The 22,424-nt window shown below is 37.6% G+C and overlaps 1 protein-coding gene and 1 long non-coding RNA gene across 18 annotated transcripts in view; one reads left to right on the plus strand and one right to left on the minus strand.

The window, feature by feature from the left end:
• LOC311617600 overlaps positions 1-22,424 on the plus strand; it is a 1,721,005-nt gene that overhangs the window by 672,634 nt on the left and 1,025,947 nt on the right. The gene's annotated exons all lie outside the window — the stretch shown is intronic.
• BBX (BBX high mobility group box domain containing) overlaps positions 1-22,424 on the minus strand; it is a 287,922-nt gene that overhangs the window by 73,263 nt on the left and 192,235 nt on the right. For all 10 annotated transcript variants that reach the window (XM_084874024.1, XM_084874015.1, XM_084874016.1 and 7 more), the window contains 3 exons: positions 21,588-21,830; positions 7,974-8,169; positions 2,628-2,695 (listed from right to left, as the gene is read on the minus strand). In XM_084874024.1, the coding sequence (XP_084730150.1) occupies positions 2,628-2,695; positions 7,974-8,169; positions 21,588-21,830 (507 nt within the window). The remainder of the gene's footprint in view (positions 1-2,627; positions 2,696-7,973; positions 8,170-21,587; positions 21,831-22,424) is intronic.

Here is a 22,424-nt window from a genome sequence, read left to right on the forward strand (position 1 = left end):
TACCTATTTACTATATTTGTTTTAGTTTCACCATCTGCCTAAGCCCCTAAAGTTATATAACGATTTCTCCATATGTGGAATCTAATGAACAAAATAAACTGTTGAATAAAATAGATGCAGAGACATAGAAGCATGAAACAGACTGTCAAATCTCAGAGGGAAGGTGGGGGTGGGAAGAGATCAACCGAGGAACTGGTAAGCATATATGCATAACCCATGGACACAGACAATAGGGTGGTGGAGGCCTGGGACAGAGAAGAGGGGTGGGGACAGGAAGGGGTCCATGGGGGGAGAAAGGGGGACATATGTAATACTTTTAACAATAAGGATTTTCAACAAGAGAATGATATGACAAAAAAAAGCTGTATTCTTTTTTAAAAAATGAATCTGGTTTTAATTTAGATTGTCGAAGTATATTTAAATTGTCAAAAGCTAACTTCATTTTGTTAAACATTTCAAACATCCCACGCAAAATAGTAAGAAATAAAGTGACTGTAAATGGCTGTTGAGTTTTTCCTAATAAAAGCAGCAGTTGTTCAAAATTATTTTTTTCTATTTATGCCTAACAACCTTAGTTTGTTTTTCTACTCATCACTTCCCCCATCACACGATTGCACTGAATGCATATTATCTTGTCACTTTGTTAAATACTTCCTTTCCTAAAGCAACAAGAAATAAATCATTTGTAAGAGCATGTGGGTATAAAAGTTGTATTCTTAGAAGTGGTCCCTAAAGACATAACTGCTGGCAACTTCTTCCTGAGCTAATTCTCTTCTCTCTGATTCACTTCTGACTCACTTCTTACAACCATTTAGCTTTGTTTCTTTAGCTTGAGAATTCTCCAAATGTTTCTCCCCTTCATCAGAAACCAAAGGCTGAACTCTGCTTTGTCACAGCTATGCTGTTCTTGAAGGTGGGGAGGAGAAAATCCCACTACAAAGAGCGAGGAGTCTAACTTTTTAAGCAAAGGGAAAATGCATTCTTTTGTTTGACTAGCATTTTCATCTATCTGTGAGTCCTACAAACATTTATCAGTTTACCTTTGTTCCTGAAAGTTAGAAAGAATGCTAATAATTGTTGGGAAGTAATCATTATAATCTAATCTGATAGAAAATATGATGCTGACTTTCACAATACAATGCATTGTTGGAAGTCATGAGTCAGACTGTGTTGAAACCTCAAGTGTGTATTATTCCAACATTCACAGTCACCTTTTGGGAATGTTTGGAATAGTCTACACGTAGGTAAGAGTTAATCTGATTGCTATTAGTTAGCAGCTATGTGTTAGAATAGGGGTGTCGAACTCAATCAGAGAAGGGGCCAAAATCTAAAATCCAGCCTAAATCGCGGGCCGAATGGTTTATTGAACAGTCATAAACTGACAATGTCATAAACTGACAGCGGAGTGCAGTGATGACAGCGCGGTGCAGGCCACAATGCAAGGCCTGGCGGGCTGGATTTGGCCCGCGGGCCTTGTGTTTGACACATGTGTGTTAGAAAGTAAAATGATGCTCAAGAAGCTATTCTGGTAGGAATTACGAACATGTCGAGTAATGAGTATGCAAAGGGATACGCTTTCTCAACTAAAGATTAGTACAATGTAAATAACTAACGGTCCTCCAACTTATATACTTTTTGTTCTAATGAATTCAACGGAATCAAAAGTAAGTTAAATTGAACATTTGGTCAACTATTATTTATTTCAAATGTAAACTATTTATAATGAAAGTTCTTTTGTGATGTAAAGATCTTATATGGTATCCTCTAAAATCACTATTTGAACAAGCTTCAACTATAATCTAATTGGCACACTCATGATTTTTTTTTTTCAAAGGGAAAAAAAAAAGTATATATTTGCAATAAAATTTAGCTGACTGCTATTTTCTCCAACATAGCAACTTTGGTTGGGGATTGAAAAATGTCCCTATCAAGTAGCTGAATGTGGTAAAATAACATGACCTTCAGGTTAATTCATTTGGTCTCTGGAAAATAGAAGAATTCCACAAATGCAAACTATGCATGGTGAACTGCTACTAGCTGCCCATCAAAACCATACCTAAAAATGTTTAGCAAAAGCAGACCAAGAGATAAAAGACCATAAAATCAAGGTCATGAGGGCCTGGGTCCTTTTCATTTTCCATTTAAAAAAATGAAACAACCTTGGAATGCCATGTCTCCTGATTTTATAAAATAGAAATGTGGACTTATTCAGGAACCATAGACACAGACAGTTTTCTCTTTTTTAAATCTCTCATCTTTTCACTAGCAAGTCTAAATGAGAATGTGATAAAACTAGGGAATATTATGAATAGAGTTAAATGAATCATAGGACCCACTGTACTGATGCAGGACACAGTCATGGCAAATGCAAGTTATCTGTACATTGCGTTTCTCATCCCGAGGCTCAAAATCTGCACCTGCCTTGTGTCTGTGTACTCTTGTGACCATTCACACCACCTCTGTTACACTCAAGGCACAATACAATGCACATATAGAGCTCAATGAAAACAAAAGTAAAGTCTGTTCAGGAGCTGTAAACAGTGGAAGTGCAGAACTCACATTGTGAACAGAATACAAATGTCTGTATTCTCAACCCCCAGCATGAGCAGAATGAGGAACCGGCTTACCTCTGATGTGCCAAGCGCATGTTCTCCAGCTAAAAGCAGCATACTCAGTCCTCCCATTTGAGTAGGATCTAAGTAAGAAACAAATAAATCATCAATTTACAAACATTAAGTACATATAATCCACAGAGTTAAAAAGGAAAACTCACAGAGAGTAGCAATCAAAATGCAACAGAACCACATATAACTTTTTATAGAAAATCTTTTCAAAATGTATTATGCCTGGCATATATATGTACTTAGTACTCATACTTTTGTCAGCCTTTTAAAAAGCACTGTGGTCCCACCATTCCAACATAATACATTCTTCAATACCATAGTTGTTTACAATATAAATTATCTCCATAATCTGATGCTTCTTTCCTAACAGCCAGGAGGGTTTAGGTGGATTTTTTTAAACAAAAGAATACTATGCTTATCTTCTTAGAAGTTTGAGATTGTTATTCTCAAATTGTTATTTATGCCATGTAAAATAAGAGCTGATATAAAGAACCAGGCTATAAGAGGAACTAGAAAACAGAGACAAATTTTACAAATGGGCCTGAAAAATCTAGTAGGCTTTATTCAAACAATCTTTCTCTAAAATGTAAAATTAAAAATGATGTGTTTTTTACATAGTAAATCTTAGGGATATAGCCAGGCCCTTCCTTGAAATAACTTTAAGATTTAAAATGAATCCTTTTTATATTACTGAAAGTCTTTGTTTTCATTCCTTCAATCAACAGAAACAGAAAGACAAAATAAAAACAGAAAATTGATATATCTCTGACCTGGAGTTATATCTGAACAAAGTAAATATTATAGACAATTAGAAACTTATATCCTTTAAGACTGTCTTAAATATCAGAACTGCAATGAAATAACTTGAAAATGCCTAACTCACTGCCTATCATAGTACATGTAGGTCCTCAATCAATGAGTTTTTAGCCCTAGCCAGTGTGTCTAAGTGGCAATTCCCGGTCAGGGCATGTACCCAAGTTGCAGGTTCAATACCTGGGTGGGGTGCATACAGGCGTCAACCAATCAATGTTTCTGTCTCTCCTTCTCCCTTTCTATCTCTCTAAAATCAATACAAACACATTTTTAAAAGTAAATAAATAAATAAATTGGGTTTCAATTTTGGGTACCTCTCTACAATTAAAAAGAAGCATCAGACATACTGTTGCCTGAAGACATCAGGAATTTCTTTTTTTTTCTTTTTTCTTTGTGGAATTCTTATTTAAATGCACGCCCTTGAGTATATCTTTGTATACAATCTGTTTCCAGAACTCATGAAGCAACTCTGACCACATTTTAAAAATTGAAAAGAAAAAAAAAAAAATCTGTGGTAGTTAAAAAAAAAAAAAAAAAAAAAAAAAAAAGGAAAAGATAGAGGGGAAATATGTCACCATATGATTAGGAAGTCAAGCTTAATGTTGAAAGGTGGCCACAGGAAGACACACACAGAATACATAAGAGCATGCTGATTTGATGAAATAAGGCTTTTTACAGTTAAGAACTATTGTGGCTGTTAAATAGATACTTAAATCTATTTTTTTTAAGTCAGGAGAGGGAAATAAATTTAGCAAAATGGAAGAGTTTAATTTGGTTCTCTGGGCAGTTAAATAATTTTGCAGCTATCATTTTAGAGATCAGGAGGATAGGATGATGGCTTTCTAATAAAGATAAAAATTTGTTATTTCAAATGATAAAGTAAAATAGGAACACACATATGATGATTTTAAGTTATACCCCAATGTGACTTTGCAAGAAGTTTGATGTAATGACACAAAAAAATAAGACAAAGAAATTACCAACATGCCTTATATCCTCTCTAATAAAAGAGAAACATGCAAATTGACAACACCAACAAGCCCCACCCACCAGCCAATCAGGACAAGTATGCAAATTAACCCAACCAAGATTACAGTTAATTTGCATATCCAGGCCAGAGCAAAGACTGAAGATAGCAGAGAAAGAAGCAAAGCTCTGCAAAAGGGAGCAAAGCTGTGGAAAAGCACACAAGCAAGGCGGGGAGAAGGAAGGGAAGCAGGCGGGGAAGCAGAGACCAAAGCAGGAAGCCCTACTGCAGGAATCTTCCTGCAAGGGGCATCTAGTTAATTTATATTTATATAATGTTATTTACAGATACCAAAAATAAATTTATATAAAGAATATGCTTTACTTTCACTGAGAGGGCTTGTTCTAAATTAAATTCTACATAGCTTTCCCTTCTTGGAAATCATACAACTGATTGCTTTGAGGTTATTCAAAATAGCAAAATGCTGTGTGCCAAGAACTACTGGGAAAACAAAACAAAAAATGAGATTCCATGTTGAGGAAAAGCTTAAACTGGCCCCCAAAAGCCCTACAGTATCCCTTAGATTGAAACAGCTAAGGACCATGTTTTAATTAAATGCAAATTAATTTGCATTCATTGTATTGAAAAGGGAGTAACTGGAAGTATGAGCCAATGTTATTCAGTATACACTAAATTAACAAGGGCTCTGATCGCAGATTTCCAATATCCATCACAAGCCCTTACATGAGATAAATGCAAAAAAGGTGTTGTTGCTTTTTTTTTTTTCCTTTCCTATATTTTGCTCTAAAGAGCACAGTTCTTAAAAGCTGACCTGCACATATCTTGGTTGAAAGTCTGGGTCCCACTTTTAATTTGTAAGTATGTAAGTTAGATTAATAAACTGTCAGAAATGATACTATAAACAGACACCATTCATTGCTTTCTGTAATTTATCTACAATTATGTTTGGTTTGTAAAGAGCCATTGTGTGCAAAAGCAAAACAAGACAAAACAAAACACCAAAAAACAAAACTACACACAATGACCTAGATTTAAAATTATAATAAAAAGCAATGGAAGATAAATAATAATTGAAGGAATTCAGTTAGAAGCCCATTATCCATATATTCTCTTTTGGTCCTGATAATAAAAGGCTTTATAAAACACTCCAATGGTGTGGGAAGTCCAGAATGCACACCAAGACTATTATAGTAAGTGGCTTAAAGCTAAAATAGTACAAAGTGACAGCTAAAATGAGGAAAGATCTCCGATTTGATTCTTCTGGGATATGTAGAAGTATCATTTTGGAAGCTCACCCAGAATTATACTACACACACTTAAATAACAATCACCTGAAGACTTCGTTCTCCTAGAATGCCACCATTATATTAGAACTAGTGGCCTGGTGCATGAAATTCATGCACACTAAAAGGGAATTAATTAGAGGAAATATCTTAATATTGCCATTTGCCCTTTCTCTATAATAGACGTGTCAAAGATGGAAAGAAAATTAGTAAAATATGTATGAAAATCTCCCTCCTGTCAGAATGTGGGGCATGCTACAGGGCCTAGAGTCAAGTCCCCATCCACCACCTGTACACCGTTCCAAAACGCAGGAGACCCAGACCCAGCTGGCCCCACCCCATCAAGCCCCCTGGGCAGTGGCACAGTTTTGGGTGGGAGGTGCAGTCTCAGGTCCCCTATCAAGCCTCATCAGGTGGCGGTGCAGACTCAGTTCCCCTGGCCTAGTGCTGGGGCAGGGGGCATGTACTGAGGTACCCTGGCTCGCACTGGGGTCGGGGGGTGTGGCCTCATGTCTCCTGTCAAGCCCCGCTGCCGGACGGGGGCATGGTCTGAGATCCCTCAGCCTGGCACCAGTGCAGGGGACACTGCCTGAGGTTCCCCGTCAAGCTCCCCAGGTGAGGAGCAAGTCCCTGCTTGGCGGGGAGTGTGGCCTGAGGTCCCCCAGACCAGCACTGGCTTGAGGGGCACGGCCTGAGGTTTTCCAGCCTGGCGCCAGGGATGAGGGCATGGCCTGAGGTCCCCCGTCAAGCCCAGCTGGGTGAGGGGTGCAGGCTGAGGGCCCTCACCCCGGCCAGGCACCATGCAGCCTCAGGACCCTGCTGTTCAGTGGTGACATTACGGCGGCGTTTCAAGCTAATTTGCATATTCCTCTGTTATATAGATACATTCCTTAGGCTTATACATGACACCACCACATACTTTGTTATATTATGATTAGTGGTCCTGCATAAAAATCCGTGCTCGCTGCCGCTTGCCTCAGCTGGCTGCCCCACCCACTGCTGCTTGCAGCTCTCTGATGCACATAGCTCACTGCCCCACCCTCCCATAGCTCGCCACCTGCTGCCCTGCCCTCCTGTAGCTCTCTTCGGATCCTTGCTCACTGCCCCACTTCCTGCTGATCAGTTGTTACATGACAGTGTTCTGACCAATTTGCATATTACCCTATTAGTATAAGATTAAATCACATTAGGCCGACTAGCCATAAAAACAAAAAAGTGTCATCACAAAATTGTTCAATCTCATTTCCAAGCTCTCTATATTACAAATGGTTAAGTGCTCTCATTTAGAAAAAAATTGCTTGTAATAAGAACGTAGGAATCCTATAGCTCAACCTCAACTTCACTGCTTTCCTCTCTCAATTTCATCCTGGAAAATTCCTCTTTTGGAAGACAGAGCCATTTACAGAGTGAGTATAAATACTTTATTTCACGGTTATAAATGCTTTAGCATTCCTTACCACCCAAAGAGTATTAAAGGTCACATAACAAATGAGGCCATCTGGACTTTTAAATTTGCTCAGCTCACACAAGACAGGGGGCAGGAGAGGGAGTAGGATGGGAATTCCCTGTAAGAAACATCTGTCAGATACATCTCACTTTTGTCACAAAGTTGTTCATATTCTTGCCCTAGATCAGTGGTTCTCATTCTAATACCTTGACCCTTTAATACAGTTCCTCATGTTGTGGTGACCCCCAACCTTAACATTATTTTTGTTGCTACTTCATAACTGAATTTTGCTACTGTTTGAATCATAATGTAAATATGTGTTTTCCAATGGTCTTAGGCTCTACAGCAGCAGTTCTCAACTGTCAGAAAACACAGATATTTACATTATGATCACCACAACATGAGGAACTGTATTAAAAGGTCACAGCATTAGAAAGGTTGAGAACTCCTGCCTCAGATGATCACATCCTCATTTGATCTACACAACAGTGGCTCTTTAAGTACCCATAATAACTAAGGTGCTTACTCAGCTTACAGTGTATGTCTGTATTTTGTTACATTATAAAATTCCCTGAGTTCCTGACAATATCCACATTGCTGACTGTTTTTTCATAATGACAATGTCAGGAATTCACACCTCCTTTAATTATACATATGCATTCTATGTATAGGTTTAAGATATGCAATATTGCCACTATTTCCTACTGATTATATATTCTTCTTCTCTCTCTCTTTTTTATTCTCTCTCTCTCTCTCTGTATTATTTGGTAAAAGTACTGCCTAAATAAAGAACTGGTAGAATTAGTATTCAAACTCACCAGCCATTCCAAAGTTAAGTTGAGGCATTTCTTCAGTCTTAGCTTTCTTGGGGCTTGGCAAGTCTCTTGAAGAGTCAGACGGGAAGGCCCATAGCTTCTTTCGCGGATTGACAGTGGGTGTTGGGGACTTCACAGGTTTGTTTGTGGTAGGACACCATTTGTAGCCAGGATTTGCTTTCATAAATGCATCTTTATACTATAAATAAAGAATAAATAACAGGTTTTAATGAACACAAAGACTGAAAATGTTCTAGCAGCCTTCACGTCATTACCCTAATATGGATAATGATTGGAAGAAAACACAAACCCACTCTCAGTAATTTCAATGGCTTTCCTTGTAGGATGACAATTCAGAACATGAATTCATTTACTAAAAATTTCATTTGTGGGATGAGGATACAGAACCAGCCCATTTTTTTTTAATCTTTTAACCCTCAATATTTTATTAGTATACAAAAAGCTGTCAGACCTTGTTGGAGAGATAGAGTCATTTGTCGTGGAAAGAGCCAAAGGCTTTGAAGACAGAAAAACCAGAATTCAAAACCCTAACATTTCCACTCGGGGTATGGTGGCTAAGGATGGAGACCAGAACTGGAGAACATAACACCTCTGGGCCTCAGCTTTGTCTCCACAGACAGGAAATAACGCCAGATGCCTAGGGTTACTGCAAGCAGAGGTGCATAGCATGGTATCTCGTCCACGTTACAAAGTGTGAACAGGGCAGTGACCAGGTTCTGCTTACTGTACACTTTGGTGAGTACCATAAAAATTAAACCTGTGCTTTGATGTAGGCAAAACTAACAGAGGAAAATAATCAGCTATGGGGTAAATGAACCAAGATCAAGAATAGAAAAAGGGAAACAAGGTAGGACAACATACTATATAACTTTCAGTATTTTGAAGATGCAAGGCCACAGAGTACTAGGTACAGAGTCTGGGGACCTGAGTTCAAAACCCCTCTATGCTATCAACTAGCTGTGGACATTAAGCAAGTTGTTTAACCTTTCTCAGCCTCAATTCCTCCATCTGTAAAGTGTAACTGCACTTGCCAACATCCCAGGGCTTTATAATGAGCACAGGTATTCACTAATGTGAACATGCTGAGAGCTGTAATGTGTGATGTTGCAATTAATCCATCACAAACTTTGTTTTCTGGGAGGTTTCAGCCTTCACTGACAGTGTCCTTTCTCCTTTACTTCCTGTGGCTTTCTCCAGTAGCTCTTTCCTCCCACATCTGCCACTTTGTTCCCCTTTCCTGACTAAATTACATAAAAACTATTTACTGTTATTTATTATATATACCAGTGCACAAAATTCATGCACTCAGGGGTGGGGCATTCCTCAGCCTGGCCTGTGTCCTCTCGCTGTCTGGGAGCCATCGGGGATGTCTGCCATAGCTACTGCACTCACAAACTCCACTTGCAAACCATGAGCCTGGCTTCTGGCTGAGCAGCGCTCACACTGACCACCAGGGGGCAGCTCCTGCATTGGGCGTCTGCCCCCTGGTGGTCAGTGCACGTCATAGCAACTGGTTGTTCTACTGTTCAGCTGATTTGCCTTTTATTATATAGGAATGGCAAAAATTGTCATCTGATAAAATGGATTTTCCATGTGTGCTTCAACTATTATGTTATTACTGCTGGAGATACTCTATTAAATTAATGCAATTCTTTTAATCCCATAAATTTGCCTTTTAAAATGGTCTCTTTGTATGTAAAATGAACTATTAGTATAAGCTCCAAAGCTTTTTATTTAGCCCAATGGGAAATAAAGATTCCTTTACCCTTGGTATAAAGTATATGTAATCCAAACAACAAAGTTTTCTCAGCACTTCGCTTTAAATCATATAGAAAATCATACTGTATCTAGTCAATGGTTTAGAACAGTGGTCGGCAAACTGTGGCTGGCAAGCCACATGCGGCTCTTTGGCCGCTTGAGTGTGGCTCTTCCACAAAATACCACATATGGGCGCGCACGTACAGTGCGACTGACTTCGTGGCCCATGCTCAGAAGTCAGTTTTCGGGTCTCAAAAGGTATTTCAATCGCTGTACTGTTGATATTTGGCTTTGTTGACTAATGAGTTTGCAGACCACTGGTTTAGAAGTATTTCAAACAAGCGGCCTGATGCATGAAGATTCATGCAAGAATGGGCCTTCCTTTCCCTGACTGCTGGCACTGCCTTCGCTCTGACCACAGCCCCCTTTTTGCTCCAGCCCGGAGCTGCCTTTCTGCCTTCCCACGCTGCCGAGAGGCCAGGTGCAGCTAGGGAAGTATGAAATGCTTGCGTAGTCGCTACTGGGCACTTGTGTATACAAATTAACACACCATGTTTGTTGGGTTAATTTGCATACTCACTTCTGATTGGCTGGTGGGTGTCATGAAGGCAGGGTCAATTAGTATGTTACTCTTTTATTAGTGTAGATTATCTTAATTCAAATTTTCCTTTTTATTTTTAAATAAAATCTGTTATCTGCCTACTGATATGTTGAAACTTATAGGAGGAAGGTAAGCATGAAAAACTGTAAGATACAGTTATACTTTTCTTACAAAAATAATTAAAATGGGACACAAAACCGGAAGACACTAGAATTTACCACAACACAGCAGAATGTATTTGGAGATACTAAATGTGATGAAGAAATACCCTATTCTACATGTGCACGGGGCATTTGCATTTTAAGCTGGGCACACAAATAGCCTGACCTACTGCCCAAAGGTGGAAAGTGACAAATGTCAGGGAGAAGTGAAAATGGAAGTAGCAGACACATGCATCACTATTGTGTTCCAGTGGAAGACACACAGGCTAGGTTTGTCAGATGCACAGTCATTTGGACAAAGGTCACCACTCTATAAAGTGACACAGGACTATCAAACAAATAAATTAACATATTTGTCATGAGAAATTTAAATAGATTTGGCAATTTTATAAGAAGAAAGTTCCAGTTATGAAAGTTCCACTTACTACAGTAAATCATGACCACTTTGGAATTTGTGATCTTTCAAAGGGATATAGATAAAAGTTAACTTTTACACTGTTTGAATAATTCATTACATAAACTTTTTTGTGAGAATTTTAAATTATTTAAGGAAATTTTACTAAACCTCAGTGAACACATTTAAAAACAAAACAAGCATTTTACAATTCAAATGTGTTAACATGAATTTATCTATTTTACACTTTAAGAAATGTAGGTAATATTACTCACCCAGATTTGTACTCACTTTCTAAACAGTAACAAAATTAGATTAAAAAGAAATTCTGACATTTTGATTTTTTTATAAATGCAGACTTAATAAACTGACTTTCCTCCTAACTACCCAACTTAGGGAGTAAAATTATTCTTTAAATTTTTTTTTACATATGAAAACTGCCATGGTAATCCTTACAGCCAATTTAGGTAACAGAATCAATAGTTAATTCTTACATTCTGTTTTTCCTTTCTGACTTTTCCATAATAGAACAACAATGCAATTCCATAGCCACTTACGTCAGTTTTTTAAGTGTGTGACATTTATTGGAGTGGTTTTATCATGAAAGTTTTGCAGATTAATGTATAACTTAAAATATTTTTGTTCTGCCAAAATCAGAAACTTAATTCAATGTTCTGTCACATCAAACATTCTAATTTTCTTTCTAGTAAAGATAATTAAGCAACAATAATTCATATTAGATAATGCTATTGAGTCTTATTATCTAATAAATGATAAATTTTTTAAATTTTTGTTAGGGAAAGGTTCTAGAACTAAGGAAGTAGAGATTAGTGCCACTTTTTAAGTCTTCCTTTCCTCTTTCACCTGTGTATAATGTGATTTCTGCCTGCCACAGAGAAGTATAATTGTCTCAAAATGTGTTATGTTAGAGGTTCAGTTAATCCCCTGCAGTTATAAAATAAAATAAAAAGTGTTATATCTCTTTTTTAAATATCAGGTAATTTTCTGTGCAATCTCTCCTCCAAAATTCTGGTAATTTTATTTTAAGGCGATATTTCACATATTTGCACCAGAATCAACTATCTTTTTTTATATAGACATTTCCAGGGTCCCTTATTACTTACTGGACTTCAGCAGGGTTGCCATTCTCTTTCACTCTATTGAGATCTAGACTGTATTAATAATTAGAAATACTACTGGACTTTTACGTAGCAAATCCCTCCCCCCGCCATTAAAAACAAACTATTGTAGAATAGTTAATAAATTTAAGATCAAATTTTCAATTTTATCAATGATCTGGGAAATGAATGTTAAGACCCAATTTTTAAAAGATTAACATAAGGTGCCTGGCCAGTGTGGCTCAGTGGCTGAGCACTGACCCATGAACCAAGAGGTCACTGGTTCAATCCCCTGCTTCCTACCCCCCCTTCCACCCTTCCCCCCCCCCCCCCCCCCACCGGTCAGGGCACATACCCAGGTAGTGGGCTCAATCCTGGGTGGGAGGGGTGTGTGCAGGAGGTAGCCAATGGATTTTCTCTCTCATCCATGTTTCTATCTCTCTATTCCTCTCCCTTTCTCTCAAAAATCAATAAAAAATATTTTTAAAAGATTAATATAAAGTCTTGTCTTTGGTATATAGCAATGCCGTTGTCATATATGAAGTAGGCAAAATGCTGTCATAAAATGGATGCATTTACTACCATTACTGCTTACATTGATTTAGTATTATTGTTAATGAAATGTGGTGGCGGTTGGGATTAGAAGGGAGTCAGCATTTGCTGAGCACCTTGTCAGTCAGGAGCAAGCCTGTAAAGTAGAATCATTTTAGGTTATCTAATGAGTTGGAAATGTGTGTGTGTGGGGGGGGGGGGGGGGGAAGGGGTGAGAGGAAATGGAAATCATAAGGTGACTTTTTACTTTACTAGGGGATTTTTAAAAATTGTATTTAGTAAATTACTTTTGAGGTAGTACCAGTAGCCCAACATAGATGTGATTAGAGGATAACTGAGATTTATTTCCTACCCTCAGCAAGGAGCCGATCTCTTCGGCCCTTTGAATCCTGCGATAGACATTTTTGCCTGCATGGTTTACCAGCATGCTAAGTAATAGTTTCACTCAGCTATTTGCTTCAAACTAATACACTTTTTTTCATTTCTTACTCAGCCTTCTCTGTAATTCCTTTCCTTAATAACATCATCACCACAAATGATTAAGCCTTTCTGCTGTCTCTTACGATTGAATCAGAGCAAATGATTGATGAGGTGCCTAGTTACAGGGACAGATAGACATCCCCACGCCCTGAGGCTCTTTCTGCCTCTGACCACACTAGTTCATACACTGCTTGCATGGACCTGTGTCTCTTAGCATGAATTTACAGCTTTCCCATCTAAGCATTAACTTCCTCAAGACAAGGAGTGTGCTATTTTCTCTATCACCCACATTTTTAAGCCCTTTACTCAATATGTACGTGATTGAACTAATGAATACTATCTTGGTACTGATCATTTACGTTGAATTTAAGATTCTGGAAGATTAATATTGTGATAGTGATACTGTACTGACCTTCATGGTGATTTCTCCTTACTGTTTTCCATAAAGGCACACATACTCCAGTCCTTTCGTTTGTCCTTTGTTCTTCAACCCATAGGTAGCTTCCCCTTTTACCGTCCCTTTGAAAAACCATTTTTTCATGCCTGAGCCAGGGAAAGGCCTATGGGCCATGTGTAAAAAGAAATAATACAGGGTATGGCAAAAGTAGGCTCACAGTTTTAAGTACAGGAAACACTTAAAACTGTTTATTCTTATTATTATATTATTTTCCATATGAACACATGTAAGCCTTCTTTTGCCTCACCCTGTATGTTTGTGTGGCTAATAACTGCAAACAATATGAAGGCAGTGACTCTGATTCATGCTCTTTTCATCCCCAATGTCTAGTCGATACTCACAAAATACTGAGATGGAGGTGGGTAGGTGGAATGTGAAATATGAAAGAGAAAGAGAAATGATATGGTCAGTAATTGTGCCTGCTTTATGTTGTCTTCAGCACAGCTCTACATCAGAAGTTCATTTAAGCTGGCCTTTATTATCACCGGTGCTTTAAAAATAGTTAGTTCTGGTAATAATTCCTTCATGAGGACAACAGTATTATCATTTTCATTACATGTATTGATTTTCACCAAAACATATTACTAAATGATTCATAGCAAAGGATGCAATATCATCCTGGGTAAGAATTTACTAGCAGGTCAACCTTGGAGGGGAGGAAGGGGACACCTAAGAAACAGAAGAAATCTGAGTGTTAGTGATAGCATCTTTCTTAACTGGAACTTTCTTATAAAACTAGCAAAAATCTTGCATGACAATTCAGAATTAGGTCCCTCAGTCATCTAATAAATATTAACATCTGAAACCAACATCAAAATGAGTTTTAAGGGATTCAGTTTCAATTCTCAATTTATCACTCACTATGAGGTCTATCACTATGGGGTCATTATGAAATCCTTATACTTTTGTTTTATTGGAATATTTAAAATATAGTGTTTACTAACAATTAGAAAATTGATATTTTGAAATCAAGTCATTAGTTCACCTAACCGAACATCTATTTTCTTGGGGGCTATTAATCACATAGGAGAGTATCTGCCAAGTTGGGCAAATGATACATTTAAGTTTTGTTGATTCTTCTTTCAAAGACAAATTTTGCATTTCTGTAGCCCTTTATTGTGTTCACAGTTCCTAATGAAAAAATTAAGTAATAACTAGGTAGAGAAATATCAAATACAAACAAACGTAAGTTTGCTTGTCAGGAATAACAATAAGACCAACATTTATACAGCATTTTAAACTTTATAGAATGTTTACACCTATATCACCTTTTTTGTATCTCATCTTGACCCTGGGAGGGCAGGCATCTTTAATGACATTTTCCAGATGTGGAAACTCAGAAAAGTCTGAGAAGGGAGAGGTCCAAGTATGAAAACCACTGCAATGCTGTTACTAACTTGCTTCCTTGGACAAGTCACTTAATTTTTCTGGGCCTCAGTGTCCTTCTTTTAAGCTTTTGGAAAATAATATTTAAATCATGGGACTAATCTGAAGAGTAAATGAGTTAAAAGTTTAAAAAAGAAACCTGGACAAAACAGAGCAATATTCAGAAACTGATTATTCCCATTAAAAGACAAATGCAGGAATATTTTTTAAAATATAATATAGTAAGAAAGTACTGATACCTAAAACACAAAAATGGGAAATGTCTCCCATTTTTGTGTTTTAGGAACAGGAATACCATGAAACACAGAGCCAAAATTTTTGGTTTTATTTTCCACAATGCCCTGGGGTGGGGTGGGAAGGGGGCTCTAATTAAGCCACATTCAGAAATCCCACAGATAGTAAGGCATTTCATTAGAGGTAGCCAAAAGAATTGAAAGGAGAGAAATGTCAATACTGTGGAGGGTAGACCCAAAAGAAAGACCCATGAAAAAGCAAAGAAGGAATTTAAAAGAACAAAATAGTCTCATTTGCTACATAGACAGAAATGTGAACAAAATGCAATTATTCACAAAGGTCTCACCATATTACAGATTATAAAATAATTCTTGTTTGTAAATAATGAGTTGAAATTTTCACATAATTCAAAAGGCAATTTGAATACTTTAATTAAGAAAGTATGTAAATAAAATTTTAAATAAAATTTCCAGGATAAATATATAATTATAAGTGTTTAAAGGAGCAACAATTTGTAACATCAGTTTCCCAAGGATGCTGGATAAATGAGATGCTCCTCTCAGTGCAGTAGTATGCAAGGTGCCACAGCAAGCATGTAATTCAAGTTTTGTTAAACACAATACATGATAGTTAAAAAAAATTTGCCAGAGATACAATACATGAGAAAATAAGAATATATCATTTTTGGAGAAGAATCCATTTCTGATTAAACCAAAATAAGGGAATGAATGGCCTTTATAAAAAGTACTCTACGTGCAAATAAATAACCCAAAAACAGTTTAATTTTATCTTGAAATATGGAGGAATAACTAATCACTAAAAATTCCATGCAGTTTTATGGTAATGGAAATGTTTGCTAGAGCAGTGGTCGGCAAATGGTGGCTTGCGAGCCATATGCAGCTCTTTGGCCTCTTAAGTGTAGCTCGGCATTAGAACCACTTCTTCAAAATAGATTCGCCCAGGTTGAAAATTGACTTCTCCGCACGAAGTTTCAACCACATTATATGTGCACGCCCACACATGGTATTTTGTGGAAGAGCCACACTCAAGGGGCCAAAGAGCTGCATGTGGCTCGCGAGCCACCGTTTGCCGACCACTGTGCTAGAGTATTGATAACAGATACCAACATTCACAAAAGGCTATTATAATTTACATTCAAGTTACATTTTATTTCATTTAATGTCATAGCTATTTTATTGGCATACAGCTAAGCCTCCAAACTTTTCAGCCTGGTCTCATAATTTTTCCTTAACATCATCATTTCTTGTCATTCTCCTACACATATGCTAGGCTTAGGGTAAAACAAAACAAAATTTCTTATTTTTGAACTCGTTCTTACTCTCCCACATCTGCTCTTATCCTTACCTGCCCAGGCCAGCTTTTATCAAGTTCATAAAGCCTTTTCTGAAATACCCGCACCCCAGTACAGGTAGAGTCTTACCTAAATCCCAAGACACATTTTATTGTTACCATTTTTGTCATACTTACTCAAATCTACTTATCTCTCAGGCATCTAAAGCAAGCCACTATACAGTAAAAGGGCACTAACATCAAACAGACAGGAGTATCCTAGCTCCAAAAATGTACAAATAGTCAAGATACTAACTCCAAAGAGCCTGAGATCCCTGCTCTGAGGATGGGGACAGGAGAAGCAGGATGGAGGGGCAGGTGAACATGGTACTCATTGTCTTCCACAATCACATCAAAATTAAAGCTAAAATACAGAAAAACCGTCATTCAGAACCACCTGAAAGCTAGCTGAACGGAAGTCCTACAACCAGAGAAGAAGAAAGCACACTGAGACTGGTAGGAGGAGCAGAGGCATAGAATGGGCTGGTCTGAGACCCATGTGCGGCATTTTTTTTAAATCATGAGGAATATCTCGGCTGCAGAGGCCTCCCCAGGAGGAGAAAAGGATCCCAGATCCACACCAGACCCCCAGCGCACAGTTCCAGAGCTAGGAAGAGAAGTCCCCATAACTCCAGACAACAAAAACCAGGGCGATTATGGCTGAGTGACACTGAGACTGCTGGAGACCCAAGCAGTTACAATTAAAGGGCTAGTACATGAACGTGCACAGACTCCCTCCCTCTGGGCTCCAGCATCGAGGTAATGGCTCAGGGAGACCCAGAGACAAAAGAGGAAGAACTGGATTGTCTGGCATCACAGCAAGGGTCTTAGTTTGAATTTTAAAGGACCAGTCAGAAATGAAGTATATAGTAACTGAAGTAAAAAATAATTTTTAAGGATTCAAAAAATCAAGGATTTGGAATATGAGGAAGGAAAAAACACCCAGGAGAAAGGAGGAGAAAGGAGGAGAGGAGGAGAGAGGAGGAGAGAGGAGGAGAGAGGAGGAGAGAGGAGGAGAGAGGAGGAGGAGGAGGAGGAGGAGGAGGAGGAGGAGGAGGAGGAGGAGGAGGAGGAGGAGGAGAAAAATCATCCAAAAATATTAAGATAGTGTAAGTGACCCAGAGGGGATAACTTCAAGCCTACCAAGATTCTCATTATGGGTGTGCCAGAAGGAAAAGAGAGCAAGCAAGATATTGAAAACCTATTGGAAGAAATAATGGCAGAAAACTTCCCCAACCTGGTGAAAGAAATAGACTTACAAGTCTACAAAGCACAGAGAGTCCCAAAAAAAGGAACCCTAAGAAGCCCACACTGAAACACATCATAATTAAAATGCCAAAGGTTAGAGACAAAGGATAATCTTAAAAGCAGCAAGAGAAATGCAGTTAGTACAAAGAAGAACAAAAATATGAATAAAATGGCACAATAAATACCTATCAGTTGAATCTAAAAATCAAAATAAATGAACAAAGAGTCTTAATGACCAAAAATAAACTGATGAATAAAATAGAACCAGAGCTGAAACCAGTTTGGCTCAGTGGATAAAGCGTCGGCCTGTGGGCTGAAAGGTCCCAGGTTCAATTCCAGTCAAGGGCATGTACCTTGCTTGCCAGTAGGGGGTGAGCAGGAGGCAACTGATCGATGTTTCTCTCTCATCAAACATGGAACAGACTGAGGAATCTCAGAGGGAAGTGGGAATGAGGGGCAGGAAGAGATTAATCAAAGAACTTATATGTACATAGGCATTATCTATTAATCAAAGAACTTATATGTACATAGACAACAGGACTGTGAAGGCTTGGGGAAAGGTGGGAACTGGGGAGTGTGGGGCAATGTTGGGGAAGAGGGAATAATCTGTAATAGTCTCAACAATAGTAAAAATAAAAAAGAATTGGGACAAGCACAATTGACTTTACATGCTTGTGCTTATGTAAAATGTTGATGAATCAATCAACAAATGCATGCATTCGGCCTCATGTCTCTAATTCTCCACAAAAGAAGGAAGACTGTATTATAAAGGTCATTAAAAATTGCCTTGACTTCCAGGATTCTCCCTCATCTTTGCACTGATCCCATTCAATGTGAAGGTCAAGATATGTGATCCTCTAAACTGACTGTGAATTAATTATAATTATTAGTTTAAGTGAATAATGGATGGTTCCAGCAATACCGTAAGCAGTTAGAAAGACTTGTATTCCTATATTTGTAAGAGTACATAAAGATATTAAAAGAAAAAGTAAAACTATTTCTGCATGTCCCAACAGGCAGTCACAGTCAGAAATCAGAACCTGTGAAGAGCCACAACACTTACACCATCTTACAAGGAAAGGGTCAGAGAAAGTTCTAGCCGGTAATAAATAAATAAATCTCTCTAAAGTTATATTAATTATAATTCACTGCTAGTTTTAGAATATGTTTCTTTTAAAAACAAAAAGGAAAAAATTAAGTATTTTTTACTCAATTGACAATGACAGCATTCACATTCACAGTCAACTATGCCGAAAGACTATGTCTTATCCTAATAGGGAACACACGTTAAATTGGTTTTTGAAATTGAAAGATTACACATGGAAAGCAATTATAAAAATGATAGGCTGAGGAGGACCTTGAGGAACTGAGAACATATTTATCACTAGCAACCACCACAAGACCTGGTACCTTGAAGCAATAAATTTTTTGTTTATTAAACTGATATTCCAATTCAGACCTCAACATTCACACAAAAAAGCAACATCACAATTACCTGCACTTTAATGTAATTTCAAAACCACTTAGTAAATAAATTGAAAAAAAGAAGTATTATTTCTGAATAGCAACCAATCCTATAATGATTTTGGAAGTAGTTGAATTATCCACACTGTGCACTGGAAACAAGACAACATTTAATAAGAACATATATAAACTAGGTAAGACGCAAGATAAAGAATCAGTTATGATCATCTCTTGTAGTAGATTGCAGGGCACCACTTTAACAATTTCATTACAGCACCACTATGGCAAATACTATAACTCTAATTAAGTAATTAGTAAGGGATTGCCTGTATAAAAATAATACCTCCTCTTTTTAAAAGTGGTCACCTGTTGAGTTGGTAAATTAGCAGTAGTTGGAATAAATAATATACTTGGTACAGGCTGCTTGTTATCCAAATACAGCAATCCAAAAACAAACTCAACTGTTTAATTATAGGAGGCCAATGCAGGTCTCTATGAGGTTTCAGATAATTGTTTATTTTACCATATAAGCATGAATGACTAGGAAAAGATCTAAAGCTATTTAATGAGAAAGTTTTACTATTTATTGTTAAGCTAGTGGGAATTTACTGAAACATTTAAAACCATGTAGGCTACTGGAATTAATTTTAAGCTTTCTAGATGCTCTACATAGTTAAAATCCTGTTTCTAGCAGTAGTCAATTCCTAAAGCCTATGTGAGCATTAATTACATAGCATATAGGCAGGCTAATCATTTACTCTAGATTCAAATTTCCCTGAACATTGCCTAGGAAATTTTTTTATGCTCCATGTTACCTTGTTAAACAACTCAATAAAACCACAGCAATTAAAATAATTATTTTCCACACACTGAGATGTCTAATAACGTGACATTTGAAACACTGTATTTTGCCACCTACTGGTTCATCTTTTCACAGGTTTAACCAAATACTTGGGTGACAGGGTTTTCATGATTCATGAATCAAGATTGTTTGCAAGTGGCAACACTGAAGAAATAAAGTTAGAATTAGTCCTTTCAGGTTTAATCACAAAGATATTGCTTTCCTGTGCAATGAACTCTTGTTAATTTCAGATTAATTTAGTAACAGACCAGTGTATAATTTTTGAAGAAGTTTAGTCACTGCCATCATTACAAAACTAATGTCCAACCTATCTGATAGCCTTCCTGCACGGAAATGCTTCTCACAAACTACTGCCTTCACATTGTTAACATGCATGCACACACCACTGTACATCCTATTCCACTGCCCTTTAACATTTACTATTTTAAATATTTATGCTGCACTACTTACAAAACAAACAAATCAAAGCATATCCCTTGATAGCTCTATCTATTACAATATTTAAAAAATGTTAGAGCTCACCGAAACTGGTTTGGCTCAGTGGATAGAGCGTCGGCCTGCAGACTGAAAGGTCCCAGGTTCGATTCCAGTCAAGGGCATGTACCTTGATTGCGGGCACATCCCCAGTGGGGGGTGTGCAAGAGGCAGCTGATCAATGATTCTCTCTCATCGATGTTTCTAACTCTCTATCCCTCTCTCTTCCTCTCTGTAAAAAAATCAATAAAATATATACTTTTTTAAAAATTAAAAAAAAAATGTTAGAGCTGGAAGGGATACAAATTTTTGTCTAATTTCCTCATCTACATAAATATAAGGCTAATATGCAAAGTGTCCCCTCAGGAATTCGATTGGGAAAATGGGAGTTTGATTGCTTGCTAAGACATGTGCTGACCACCAGGGGAAGCACAGAACATGGTGGGCAAGCAGCAGCAGCAAGGGCCCTGAGGGACTGAGGGAACGAGGAGGTGGGGATGCAGGGAGGCGGGAACCTGATTGGCTCTGATTGCTGGCCAGGCCTAGGGACCCTACCTGTGCACAAATTTCATGCACCAGGCCTCTAGTTCTAACATAAAAAGAAGAAAGCAGAGACCCAGAGATTGACTTAGATACTGTCACAAAGTTAAATGGCATCAGAACTTGATCAACTCTTTCCCATGACACAAGCGGAGTAATCTAAGATTGTTATCTTTACCACAGGCACTTTCTGACAGCAGAAGTTGAGTTCCTAGAAAAACTATTTTAAAAAACCCATTCCTTAATAAATCACCATTCATAAAAATCAATCCCATCTATCAATCAGTAGAGCACATACAATGAGAAAAAACATCTTGGTAATAGATTGTTCTTGGCACTCCACTAGTGTTTGAAAGATGAACTCAGAACTCAGAAATAGGAACAAACCTCTTATGTTTTCTCTTAACACCTAATTCAGGATTCACCTTCCTGCTGATAGGCCTTCATATTTGCTGACTGAGGAATATGGGATTGATTGCTCACAACCACACCTCAAAACCTTGTTATTGGGACCTACCTCCTTGGCCATGTCTGTGTATTTTTGCTTTTCCTTCGGATCAAGAACAGCCCACCAATCAGCCAGTATCTTGGTAGCACCTCGGTTATCAAGCCTGGGGTGTTTCTGACGTACAAGGGAGCGATGGCGTTTGCAAAATAAGAGAAATGCATTCATTGGTCTCCGGGCTCGCTGCTCTGGTGATTCATCATCTTCAGTCTCAGCAACATCTTGCTCTAGGCCATCAGCTCCAAGAAGTTGAACCTATTACCCAACAAACAAAAGCCAAATGTTTAACACATCCTGGATAATTTTGTTTTAACAATTAGTCTTAGTTTTCAAATTGTATTTTTTTAAGCTCCATTTAAACAACTTATAAATTGAGAAAAAAAATTATTTAAAATAATTACTAACCAGTTAGTGGTTGGTAAACAACGTCTGATGTATCCTGCTTAGTTTCTACAGTAATCTGAGCATGTCTATTACAGCATATATTATATTGTGTTGTATTTGCTTATACAGCACCTAACTCAATGTCTGGTGTAACAATAGTACTTAACTGTTGAATGAATAAATCCATTCTGTGGTATATGAGTCTCAAGATTAACAAAAATATTCACATGAAGTACACAAATATTAAGAGTCGTCTTTCTCTTCTTTATAAAGTACTTTCCTATGGCTGATAATATGAAAATGTTTAACATGAAAAGAGATCATAAAAACCTAAATACAACAATATTTATGTGCACATCGTAAGTAGACCTTCCTACTGTGAAAGTCAAAATAGACATGTAATATTATTCGAAAAAATAACTACATTGTACATTTTGAAGCTTATAAATATTTTCCTGTCTAGTG

This window comes from Pipistrellus hanaki, assembly GCF_964339955.1.
Source record: "Pipistrellus hanaki genome assembly, chromosome: 2".
Taxonomy (NCBI): domain Eukaryota; kingdom Metazoa; phylum Chordata; class Mammalia; order Chiroptera; family Vespertilionidae; genus Pipistrellus; species Pipistrellus hanaki.